The sequence below is a fragment of the Echinops telfairi genome, unplaced genomic scaffold (assembly GCF_000313985.2).
Source record: "Echinops telfairi isolate 266 unplaced genomic scaffold, ASM31398v2 ScPeMD7_2186;HRSCAF=2738, whole genome shotgun sequence".
NCBI classification, from domain to species: Eukaryota; Metazoa; Chordata; class Mammalia; order Afrosoricida; family Tenrecidae; genus Echinops; species Echinops telfairi.
The window spans coordinates 10,224,437-10,238,043 of record NW_022106084.1 but is presented as its reverse complement, the minus strand read 5'-3'; the positions used below and the strand labels follow the sequence as shown (position 1 = coordinate 10,238,043).

At 39.5% G+C, this 13,607-nt stretch overlaps 1 protein-coding gene across 1 annotated transcript in view; it reads left to right on the top strand.

Annotated features, from left to right (window-relative positions):
• The window catches only part of INPP4B (inositol polyphosphate-4-phosphatase type II B), a 459,089-nt gene that overhangs the window by 316,529 nt on the left and 128,953 nt on the right, over window positions 1-13,607 (top strand). The window contains exon 12 of the mRNA XM_045293549.1: window positions 11,350-11,509. Coding sequence (XP_045149484.1) covers window positions 11,350-11,509 — 160 coding nt within the window. The remainder of the gene's footprint in view (window positions 1-11,349; window positions 11,510-13,607) is intronic.

Below are 13,607 nucleotides of genomic sequence, written 5' to 3'. Positions count from 1 at the left end.
GTGGGTGAGTGAAGAGTGGAGACTCAGAGTCCATCAGTAGGTAAACATTTGTACATATGTTGCCATCATCATTTTCAAAACATGTTCTTTCTACTTGAGCCCTTAGTATCAGCTCATTCCCCCTCCCCCACCCTGCCCCAATGGATGTATGTTTCGATTGTGATAAGAGCTGTAGGAGACCCCAATAAAATGATTTAAAAAAAAGAGTTTAGCTGAACTAGTAAAATATATCTACCTTGAGCATTAGTTCTTTTAAGATTTATTCTCTATGTGATCAAATTGACAACAGCAGCTCAAAAGGTGGGATAGGCATTTTAATGGCCCATTAGGGTCAGTTAATGGGAGAGGAACTGCTCAGAAAAAGAGAATGGGAATGGTTTCACAATGCCAAGGGCTCAAATACAAAGAAAATGTTTTGAAAATGATGTTGGCAACATATGTGCAAATGTGCTTGAACCAAGGATTGTAGTAAGAGCTGTAAGAGCCCCCAATAATAAAATGATTTAAAAAAAAGACTAGACAGCATTGTGTTCACATTAATTCTTATTTACTAGTGCTTTAGTCAATGTTGAGGTAGCTATTCAAGTCATCCTCCAAATAGCTTCAAACGTAGCACAGTGGAAACCCAGACCTCGATGCTAATCCGTTTCTACAAGGAGCATGGGATGCGATGCAGTCCTGAATTAATTTTTCCCATAAGAAATAACTGAAAATGGATTAATCTGTTCTTGACCACCAAGTTTTTACCCTAACCTTGCCTTTTTATACAAAACATTACCCAGAAATTTCAAAGTAAATAAAATCAGAGTTAAATAACATAAGTTAAATAAGAAACATAGTATTTAAAAAGCTTTTAACAACTACAGTATGGCCCATACCTTGAGACTGATGAGGTTCTGGATCTGTGGACACTGATGTGGAGAGGAAGGATGGAGAGAGAGTTATCGTTTGGAAGGGGAATCCCCTTCCATAACATCAACTGGTCAGCAGCTTTTCAGGAGTTTTTTTTTTTCTTCCCTTCTTTGCCTTTTTTCACTAGGACCTGGCTGGCTTTCTCTTAAAAAAAAAGAAAAAAAATCTGTCTAATGTGGTTAGATGTTGGCATTTCCTTAACTGTTTCCTAAAAGGGTTTACTAAATGATCATCAATAATATTGATAGCACAGTTAACCAGTTCCTTATCATGATGATTCTTTTCAAAAAGCTCTTTCTTAGGATCCATGCTTTTTTATCTAAAAACAGTACAAAAAGCCACAAAAATTAAGAAAATTATAGCAAAATGCTTGGAACACTGCCGCAAAAGTTTTAAACAACGTGTACTAACAACGCCAACTAATGCTGAGTGACCAAAACATAAACTGCTTTTGTTTACAAAAATCACGTGTGTTGGGTTGGATTCCATTGTTTTTTTCGAGCTCTGATGCAAAATTTTCTCGGCTTTTCACATCAAAAATCCAATTATGTCGAGTACTGAGGTGGTCAGGTGGTCGAATAACAGGCTTCTGCTGTAAATGTTTCTATGGATATTTACAATGGACACAGAATATTAAAAGATGCTCATTGGGTAAATGAAAGTCAAGATTAGATAACCCTTCAGAAAAAGTAACAGGAGCATTTGTGCCCTGAGGGCACTAGGAGGGAGGAGGGGTGTGAAGGGTGGTAAAAGGGGAATAGTGAGCTGATAGCACTGATCACTGTATAACCCCATTAGATGGGATTGAGCAACAGAATTGTATGTGAATGGTTATATTGTATTGTGTCAGATATGGCAAAAAGAGAAAAACTGCTATACGAAAAAAATAAAATAAGGGTTTCCAAGGGGTGGAGGAGGGGTGGGAGGGGACCAAGGAGAACTGGGATCCAGGAGTTCCAGAAGAAAGAAAATGTTTCTAAACTGATTGTGGTAGCAATTGTACAACACTGCCTCATGTGATTAAACTATGGAATGTTATGATAACAGTAAGTGCTCCCAAGAAAATGATTACAAATGAAAACAAAATCAAAAGAGATGATTAAAACGGAGAGCTCAAGTCTTCGAGGACTCCTGCAGAAGCCCTTTGTTTGATTACTCAAGTACAGGCTGCAAAGGAGAGAAATCCTATCTCGGTTACACAGAAAGTCCTCTGATATTTTCCAGCACGTATGAAGGAAAAGCAACGACTTGTCCCTGAAGTTGCCAGGTGGTGCAAATGGTTAGTGGTCAGCTGCTAACCTGAATCCTGCGGGTCTGAACCCACCCAAAGTCACCCTGAATGCAAGATCTAGAAATCTATATCCCTCTCCAACCCCCCCCCCACCCCCCCACATATAATAATAATTAATAGCCATTGAAAACCGTGTGGAGCAGAGCTCTACACTGACACATAGTGGATTATGAGTCGGAATCAATTTACTAGTGTCTGTCTGAGCTTGGCTATTTCCTGCTACTCTGAGCTTCCCCTGTTCATCCCAAAGTCACGTAGAGGAGGATGTTCTGGGTTTTATGACCTTACAATGTGGAGAGGACATTGAAGACATCCACTCTTCCCATCAAACAGAACAGGCAAAGAAAAGGGGAATTTGTCCAGTCTTCTCCTATTTGGCAACCACATGTGGTCTAGCATGTTTCCATGATGGATAGGAGACATCCCTGCACTGCCCCAGTCCATTCCACTTGGGAGAAATGTACTCTGAATACTTACCCCATTTGAAAGTCCGCAACAGTGATTAAGCAAAGTTCATGACTGTCCATTAAAATACGCAAATGTTCTATGGGGGGAAAAAGAAACCCCGAATGAGAAGTTTATGTACATACATATTCATGTAATCCTGCCACTTTCTAGATTTTCCTTCTTCTAGCTAATACTTCACTTTCCATCCCTAATTTTATAGCCCATAACATAGTGTTTTATACATACTAATTCAAAATGTCCCTTATAGATAATAAGTAAATGAATGGGGCTTGCTAAGTTAGCATTTCATTTTCCAAGCCTAGCCATTGTTTTTAAAAGAGATTTTGTATTTGTGTTTTAGTGTAAGGATGATTTTCCTGTGGCTATATATTCGATACCATTATCTCCCTTTTATATTTTATTGATGCTTCAATGCTTGGTTCAATGTCTGGTACATTTTGATATACCTGTGCGCAATGAACACACACTTTAAAAAGTATGATTACCCTCAAACCACATGTCTTCAAACTTTTATATAGTGTATGGTGAAGAATGAGACATTATTTTTTTAAATAGAAAAAATTTAAGCTCCATAATATAGTGAATAGGCAAAGAAAATGTGTACTGATTGGCTATTGACTTGATTTTTTTTAATTCTTGAAATTGAGTGTAGAGCACTATGATAATCTCATATAATTTAACTAGTTGTTCAACTATCTAATGATGTGTATATAACACCCAATCATCCAATTTAAAATTCAAAGCTGTAGTTAATCAGTATAATTAATCCATTTGATTTTTTAAAAATGGTTTAATACTTCCACTGAATATAAGGATTTATCATGATGTAGTATATTAGGATGAACTCAGCCATTCAGAATATGAGGTTTCCTTCAACCCCATTTCAAAGAGGCCTGTAATTATAATTTCTTAAAGTTATAAGTCAATCACCAGATGTTTTATAAGCATCAGTAGACACAGCAATTTTTTAAGGCACTTGGGGGCAAATAAATTAAGTATAAAATATGGAACCCAACCTTAATAGCTTTATCATCTAGTTCAAGACAGATGGCTAGTTCTCATAAAGCAGAAATACTGAAAGGTATTCCCAGAATGTAGGTGTTTTGTGATATGCATTGAAAATACTAAAAGGATTCAAAGAAAGAAGCCACACTAAAGTTAAATCAAATGGAGACTCATTTATCCATTCCTCCCTTCTTTTTCTTAATTGAACTATTACTTGGTATTTACTACTCACTGCCTGCTCTCTAGTCAATTCAACATCTCAGCTACTCTGTTGGACAGATTTCTGAGACTATACATCTCTACAAAACAGATTGCCTCATCTTTCTCCCCTGGGTCAGCTGGTAAGTTTGAACTCCCAACCTTTCAGTTAGAAGCCCAGTGATTAACCCACAATATCCCCAGAGCTTCCTGGACTTAGCAATACAAGGATAGATTTATAATAGTCATATTCTTCATAGTGACAATAATCTAGAGGCCAAATCTGATCTCCTCTATCTACGCAAGGGAGAACGAGAATCCAGTTTCTCACCAGCCCGGGGCCTATTGTCATGTGCCAGAGATCAAGGTAAGCCACCATTCCACATCCCTCTTTACCTATTCTAACACCAACTTTGCTTCCCATGACACTCTACTTCTATGCTGGCCTCAATAATTCACTGCGTGACCACACAGAACTCACAGACAAACTCAGAATTATGGGGTATTATTAGGAAAGTTAACAGGATCAATAAACCCTTATTGTAAGGATAGTCATTGGCCCACAGCCATGCCTCCCCTCAGGCAGCAGACAAATCTCTTGTCCTCGGTATCTCAGCTATGTGATCCCTTGACCTCTGGCCAGGAAGTCAGCCTGCTGCTCGACCTCAAAGTGTTACTTTCAGCTCTGCTCCACTGTCCTCTATCTCACTGTCTTCTTGTCGCAGCCTGTGGTCTCAACCTGGCATGGCCTCTGGCGCCTTCATCCTTTCAGGCAGGGACTTCCGATGTACTCAGCTGGTGGTGGTTCTTCCTTGATAACGCACTACCATAGTCGATTCAAGCTCACATTAGGATAGAGAGAATTGCCCCTGTAAGGTTCCAAGACTGACTTTGTGTAGGCAGAGAAATCCTCCTCTTTCTAAGTAGGAGCGTGTGGTTTGCTGATCTACAGTTAGCAGTCCAAGACTTGCCCATTGTGCCATCCGGTTAGTGGTTTTCCTGCTTCTCAGAAAGATGTCTTATATGGAGGGGTGGTTTCTGTCTTTCAACAGAGCAGACCCCCAGGAAACAGATGGTGACCCCATTCCCTCTAGTCAGGGATCTTTCTATTAGTTTAATCTTCATATTCTTGGCTTAAAAAAAAAAGCCCATTTACTACGTGTTGCTGATTTTTTTTTAATTTCGGTGAGGATCCAAAGCAGTTTGGACTTCTTTGCTGCTACCAAGTCCATGGTCATGTGGCATGCTGCGTTTGCACCATGTGCCCTACCGCCCCACTCCCAGCTCACTGTCCTGGGTCTCATCTCTCTCTGACCGCTGCTCACTGGTACTTAGTACCTGAGTGTGACGTGTGCTTTAGCTTCAATCCTAACTCAGAACTAAATAAGGCCCAAGGTTAACATCCGACTCAGAATGGAATAAATCTTACTGCCAGTTCTTTACTGAATTGGTGCCCTCCTAGACCAGGAAAAACCTAATAGCCACTTCATCTCCAAGAAGTGAGGTTGTAGTGAAGAAGCTGTTGTGTACAAGGACACCAATAAGGTTCTCTTTAATAAAGGCAAAGCTTTCGCCCAACAATTTTCTCCTTATACCAATAGAGGTAACAGGATAAAGATGACTGATTTGCAGAAGACATTTCAGCTCTTGTTGTTTTTTTCTGATAGATGTATTATCCTCGTGACTGTGAATCGAATTGGTCTGGCTCTGGGGGAAGGTTCATAGGTCGTTGACGTGATTGGGAGCCGGAAGGTACATGTTTCCCTCTCCTTGACACACATCAGCCGTAACTCGTCTGCGAGCAGTCGGAAAGTAATTGTCTGATTTTACTAGGACAGATAGTGAAGCAGGCCCGAGCCACAACAACAACCTAAGCAAAAACAATGCCCCATGTGGATTTGTTTAGTAAGCCAACATCCTTAGAAAGGGGCCGTGCTTTTGCTGGTAATTCTCCACTGCGTACTTTTACAGGGAAAGATATGGAAAATGGTTCACTTAAGAGAAACTTCAAGTATTCAAAGCATCATGATCAAATATTATCTTCGGGAACATTACTGATCCTTCTTTAGCATCTCTGTTCCAACACAGTTGAGTTTTCTCCCAGGAACGTACTCCCTGCTTTAGAGCTCAGTCACAGGCACAGATTGTGTCCCTTACTCCTGACATGGCCCGTAGTAACGCTGGTTGGCTACGTATGCTCTTCTTTCCCAGGTGAACAAGCAGCGAGTCCAGGACTGTGCCTTCCCTGCTTTGACAGCAGTCTTCATCTTAGACTGAAGCGTGCATGTGACACATCTGGGCTTTTTTCAGTCCTCTCTCAGGCTGCGGCCTACCATTGCACTCATTTCAAGTCTGGACTTGACCTTTTCGACGGACTCTATTGAACGTCTGCGTTGTGTCTCTAAAGTGCTGACAACATTCCCTAAAGCAGTTCCTACTCTGTACCCCAACTCCGTGGGAACTCACAGGGAACTACTAGACATCAAATACACCTGGACTTCCAGTCAAGTTCTAGTATTTTAATATCGAAAGTTATAGACTTTATCTCACTCGTGGCCTATTCCTTTTGAAAAATGAGAACAATAATATTAAACTGTTATCCTGGTCTTTAAGGTGTAAGTGAGCCATCAGTTATTTACATCAGGAACATATCACTAGCAGCACTCCATCTCTCTCTGGAGTGTGGCCACTCCTCTCGTCCTCTCTCCCGTGCTCTTTTTCTCCCTCTTTCCCTTCATTTCTTTCAACAAAAGTTTTTCCCTGTCAAGTCCTATGCTTTGAACTGAAGGCACAGTTCTAAATGACTCCTGGCCCAGTACAGAAGAACGGATTTTTCATGTTAGACTACTCTAGAGATGCCTACTCTAGAATAAAGGTGTACAAACAGTACAAGGAGATAGAGACGGAGAAGGGAGCAGTGGCTAATGGAGTGCCACTCGCTAGACAGGATCTGCTCCCTAATAAAAGATGGGAGCATAATGGGCCTGCTCTTGGGGATTTGATGCTGAGTATAACTTCAGCAAAGTATTTGATTTTGCATGTGTGATATATTAGTATTATGAAAGATGTTCTGCTCACCCCCTCACTCCAACCAATGTCCCCACAGCTCATATCTTCTAGCATTTAAGTACCTGGGCGCTTTTCCAGTTTTTCCATATAATCCTTTACTATATAATGATTGGTCTTAGACAATGAATATGCTTCACTAATTTAGGCTGATAAGGATATCTCGACTGGTGCTAGATGCTATTTCATCAACCAGGGAACGTCTGTAAACTGCGTTATCTGAAAAGGAAGACTAGTACATAAGGGTTACTATCAGACCATCCTTTAAGTACCCCTACATTCAGGCTGTCAAGAGGCATGAATAAGAGCAATAGATTCATCCTTCTTCCTTAATGTAAACAAAGTGTGGAATATCACTTGATCTGTGATCAAAATATAACATGGGCAACAAGAAAATGGTTGAAAAAGTATCTCATATGGAAATTTAATCGGGAAAATTGAAATGGGCCACCCCTCCCATTTTTCTCATAAGTGGCAGAGTTTATCATTGCCAGTTTTAGCTGGCATGTTGCTTTATTTCTTTAACTCCCTTTTCTTCATTCAATTACCTTAACAACAGTTGTTGGTGGTGACTAAGGTACATTCTGAATTGGAGGTCGTTAACTATGTTATTGTGGTTTTACAATGTAAGGACCTCACTGAATCCTAATATGAGTGATGTCAGGACATTCGGCTTTCTCACCTGTCCCAGCATCTCTTTCTGGAACAGGTAAGCTTCTGGAGTTCTCCTAATCCATAACTCAGAGGGGTGGACACCCCATTCTCTCAAGTAAGAAACAGGATGATGTAATCTGTGGTTATGATTGGCGTATTGATCACTTTAGAGGAGAAACTACTTTTTAATCTTTTAGGGGAAGACCCACCTGCCTTTGGGGAAGATTATCTGTGATTAATTTTCTGTGATTAATAGAATACTTCACACTGAAGATTACAGGGTCATGAAAAGTACATCTGATACCTTTTGGAAAACCAATAAAGATTGGCTATGATCTTGACAAATTGAAATAATGCCATTCAGTACTCTCTCTGAATTCCTTTCATGGAGCTTGCACTGAAGCATGGTGAGGTAGGCAGGTGACAGGTATCCTTCCAATTTCTAGATGAAATAACTGTACCTCCCCAGAGATGTGCTTTTCTCAATGCAAAATGGGTTGTCGATTCCACCACTGAACCTCAAAGTTGTTGCTATTTTAGCTTCCATGGTGACACCACTTACACTGAAAGAAATACTACCTAGTGTTGCACCAGCCACAGGACCTGTTGTATATTGGATCATATGACTTCATTACGTCTTAATTACCTGGTTTTCAGAAGTTGACCTCAGGCCTTTCTTCCTAGTATCTGGAAGGTCCACTGAAACTTGTTCTAATCAAACCGAGCAAGTGGAGACTGATAGATGAGTGGTGGATGTTCATAAATTGCTGTGGCCAAGTATCTAAACTACATCTCCTACAGGGGAGGGGAAAGTCTACCCTTGAATCATCAATATCATGTCAGCTCAAGCTTCTTTCTTTATTTTTTTTTAAATGTACAGGCGATCCTTCTGGATTACTAACATCAGATTTAACAACAAATGGTGCTTTCCCATAAACCTTAGGTGAAATCATCTTTACTTTAAAACCATTGAACTAAGCCCAACTTAGAATGAATATTTCAGCAAAATCACCTGCACTTGCAGCTCATGAGGATTTTAGTCCTTGAAAAGAGTTTTATTTATTGTTTGCACTGACATATGCATCTGCATCAGCTTACCTACAAATTACATTCAGGAAACACTTAAATATAAGGAAGTGGGTCTTGTTTGTAACTTGAGGACTGCCTGTACAATATTTCTACTGGTCCCTGTTAACCTCTCAGCTAAAATGTGCCCATCTGTGCATACCCACACATTTGTTTTTAAGTGATTGTTTTATTTCAACCAATTTATCTTTTTAAAAACAGCAAGGAATTTAATTCAGCTATAGTTCTTTCTTCTGTGTTTTACATTAAAGTTAGAAACAAGTACTCATCACTTGGGGGATAGGGGAAGTCAAAATATGTATCATGTGGTGTAGTAGGTTATGGAGACATAGGTATGCATATGATGTAGTGGGTTCTGCATTGGGCTGAAATCGCATGGTTGGCAGTTGAAAACTACCAGCACCTCCAAGGGAGATAGACTGGGCTTTCTACCCCCATAAACAGTTATAGTCTCAGAAACCCACAGAGAGTTGCTATGAGTCAACATTGACTTGATGGCAGTGAGTTGGGAGTTATAAACTTATATATGTATATATATATGTATGTGTATATATGCATATAGATATGTTGGGTGAAATATATAAACTATACATATGCTATAATTGAATATTATATTTTCACTAAGTAGTATTCTTGGAGACTAAAATAGGTCTATTTATTTAAAAATAAAAGGACCAACTACAGGACTGGTTTATGGCAAGATACAAAGAAAGCATCCTAACTCCTTTTTCAGTCCTTTGATCTAGAGGGATAGCTGGTGAGCCAATGCCTCTATTTAAAATACGCATGTGGGAAGAGGAGCAAAGAAAGAAGCAAAGGATGGCAGGTTCCCATCATAACTATATTTTAAATTTGTTCTAAAAATATAATGGCAATTTATATGAATCAAATAATTTGGTCCCATTCATTGCCCTAAAGAAAAATGGGAACTAATTAAAAATGGAAAGATTAGTGGCAAAGAACAGGGGCAGTGAACGATTTAATGTGACTCTTCAAGCCAGAGGCTCTCACTCCCACCAAACCACCTTTCCCTGCATGACCCTGGTAAGAAGGTGGGGGAAGATACTGATAGATTCCCCTGTGAATAACTGCAAACAGGATTCTGAGTGTAAAATCAGAAGCAGAAGGAACTCATTACTAGCAAGAGACAGGAATAGACCATGCCCTCTTGACCTGAGATCCCTGTGTAGTGGACTTCCTGGATCCAGATGACAGTTATAATATCAAAGGAGCAGCAGCAGAACCAGGAGTCAGAACATGGAACAGAGTGATGGACTTCCCAACCCAGGCAGCAAGTAAAGCTGAGTCTTTTGTGCAGGAGGCTGGCTTGTGGAGTAGGGTGCCTCTGGGGACTTAATTGGGAGAGTTGGACATGCTGACCTATGAAGCTTAAGCTGAATGCCTCGTGGTTGAGATTTATAGCAGAGTGGTATGTCCTTTGGGTATTTATTAGCAGGTTTGTTAGAGCTTCGTATCATATCCTGATTAACAACTACTCTGAGCATTTCTCACTGGTATTATAACTGGTTAACTTCCTGAATAAACCATTTGATCATGCATTGTGTCTCTGAGTTTATGTGTAGCCATTGCAATGGATATTGGAACCCAGAGAAGTGGAGAACACTAAGACAATACAAGGGCTTTACAGCATTTCATTTCTTTTTGACACTCTACTTGGAATTTGCATTTCCAGCCCAGATATACTGAATCACAATCTGCATTTTAACAAGATTTCCAGTTGGAGTGCAAGCCTCAAACTGGAATACACTGCTTTAAGACCTACAAGGATCCTGCTACGTGATAGGACCTCCTTGACAAGAAATGGTCCCAAGTGACCTATTCTGTCAGCTGTACCATATAACATTGAGAAGTCCTCAGACATTGTGGCCAGCAGCATCTGGGAGGTTTTCAACCTCTTAACTTGCTGATCCTTCTCCACAGTGGACAGTTTCTTAGTGGCACAAATGGTTTGCCTAAGGCTGCTACCCAAGGTTGGTTGGTTCAAATCCACCTGCCAGCATCATAAAAAAAATGCCATGATGATCTGCTTTTGTAAAGATTGGAACCAAGAGGGCCTGATAGATTTCAGTTCTACTGTGACCCATGCGGGATCGCCTTGGGTTAGAATCAGCTCAGCAATAACATGTTTGGATGTTGGTTTACCCAATGGATCTTATTACTTGATGAGATCCAGATTTCCATCGGAATATGTATTTTAATATTCTGAAAGACTCTCATAGTGATTGTTTGAAGACTGTCCTTACTTTCAGAATATCTGATGCAAGTAATGGTCCTTCTTTAAGAACCTTGGTGCTTCTTTGCATTTTCACTAAGGATAGGAAGATAGATTTCTCCAATTAAAAAGCCTTCGTTTGTGTTTAGTAATGGAGCTATAGGGTATTAAATGTCCATCCTTTTTTAAAGATAGTGTGCAAATGCTGTACTGAATAAGAGGGATGCCACAATTAATCTTTGTTTTATTCAGAGAAAATTGACTTACATGTATTCGGTATCCAGAGTCTGGCCAAATTAATGGGAGTTCTATAGCTGTTCACTCAGGCATGTTCCACTGGTTCTTTCCTCCAGGTTTAGAGACAACAGATTCATGTGATTATGCTCTATGTGGTGTTTTCAGTAAAAACGTCTAGTGATACTAATGCTCTCTTCAGGATCGGGTGTGGGCCAGTGTGGGGAAGAGCCTGAACTGCATCATTGCCATGGTGGACAGACTGACGGAAAGAGATGGCGGGAGTGAAGGCAGCGGCAGCACCAGCCAAGATGGAGAAAAGGAATTGTTGCCAGCAGGTGCCATCATGCCTCAATCACAGGGTAAGGAATCCGTTTCTCCCATCATTCATTGAATACATAACAAGAAAAAATCATAGTAAAATGAAATAGAAAAAGAAGAGTCAATAGTGCCTTTGATGAAAGTGCTGATAGCATACTTTTCCATTGCTCTGGCTTGGATGATGGAAGCCATTTATCAAATTGCATTTCAGTTATGTTTTCAGAACTGCTTACAATGCTTTTTTTTTTGCCTCATAAAAACCTTCTTGAAAGAAGAGCAATGTTTTCTTTCAAAGGGCCTGACATACTTTAATCTGCTTTTACATACCCCCACTAAATTTTGTAAGGAAGAAAAACAATCATCTTCCTTTAACCTTTGGAAATTTTGCAGGCTGTCAAGACAGAATAACTCAAAACAGTTCCTGAAACAGTTCCTGAGAATGCAATATGATAGGATGTTGTATTAGTCTGGGTACTTTGGAGAAACAAATCCACAGCAACTCATGTATAAGAGAGTTTTATGTAAAGAAAATGTGCATCATGAAAATATTCTAACCCAATGCTGCCCAAGCCCACAAGTCCAACATTAACCCATTAACCCAACACCAGTCCACAAAGTCCTCCACCTCACATAACAGAGGCAATGATGCTGACTGCAGGAGGAAAGCTGAGTCAGTGAACGAACAAGCATCTCAGCACTAGCAGGGGTCTCCACACGGCTGCTCCAGCACCCAGGGCTGCATCGGGATAGGTTCATGTAGCTTCTCCTTGGGATGTCTTGTAGGAAGTCATTCTTGCAAGCTGAAGCAGGGAACTGCTAAGGCAGCTGCACCCAGTGCAACTATCACAAAACAAGAGACCTGAGAACTAGAAAGGCGAGGCTTCACCACCCATTTATCCCTCCTCCTTTCAATCAGCCCCACGTGTGATTATCGGCCAGGCTGGCACAATTAACTAACTCAGATGTTTTTTGTTTTCTCTTGATAATGTGTTTATCAATTATCTCAAAGACATGTAAGAAATAATAAATCTGAGAAATATGCATTTTTATTCTTCTAGTAATTTACATGAAGGCTAGATTTTTATAGCTATATATGCACATAAACACACAGGCACACATGAAATTTATGCATATATAAATACACATATGTGTGTCTATAGATAGATACAGATTGCGACTTTTTAGTTATATTTTTTGTTAGAGAGATGCCCAGAAAATGTGGCACATAAAAAAATAATTAATTCCACTATGTCTTTATAAGTGGCAATTGAAATTTTTTTGTTGTCATTGTTATAATTGTCTCTGTAATTTGATGAATATTGATGACAAAGCTCTGCATTTGTTGATGGAAATAGGAATTACTATTAGAGTTGTCTCAATTCTTTGGTTAGGCATCTTATGTGTTCAGAAAGAGTTCTTATCTTCTTTTGAAATTTGTTTTTCAAATTTCAAAATTAGTCATAGGAAGATATGGACTCATAAATCTATGTTTTCCCTATTTGTTTTCCAGATTTTTCATTACTTGCAATTTCATCAGGGGTTTTAATTATGTGAAACATCAATCTTTCATCACTTGATTAACAGCAGAACCCTTTCTATATCATATTTGTAAACTATGACTTTTAAAAGTTTGTCTATTATAAATAGTCCTTCTTCCTATATAGTGCATTCTTAATTTACTGGTAACTTTTGGTAAATTTACACCAATAGCCATTATTTGCACACTTACTGGATTCAATCATAGTTATGGATTTTATTTTTCAGGTATCAGCTTTGCTAATAAATGTAATCCAGTTAGATGAATTTATATGTATAAAAAATCTACCTCAATTTGCCATAATTGAGCATTTATTGACAATCAGTAATGAGCAAGACACTGGAAATTGAAATAAGCAAGTAGGAGCTGTTTTAGTGTCTTATGAATCCATTACGTTTTTAGCACAAATGAGGAATACTCAGTTTTGTTGCATTTACAAAATATATTTGTTTTGGCCATCGAGCTCAGAAGCAACAAAGCCCACATGGAAGAAGCACACCAGCCTATGCAACCACGAGGTGTCGAGGGGATCAGGTGTAAGGCATCATCAGAACAAAAAATCTTACCATAGTGAATGATGGGGGGAGTGCGGAGTGGAGATC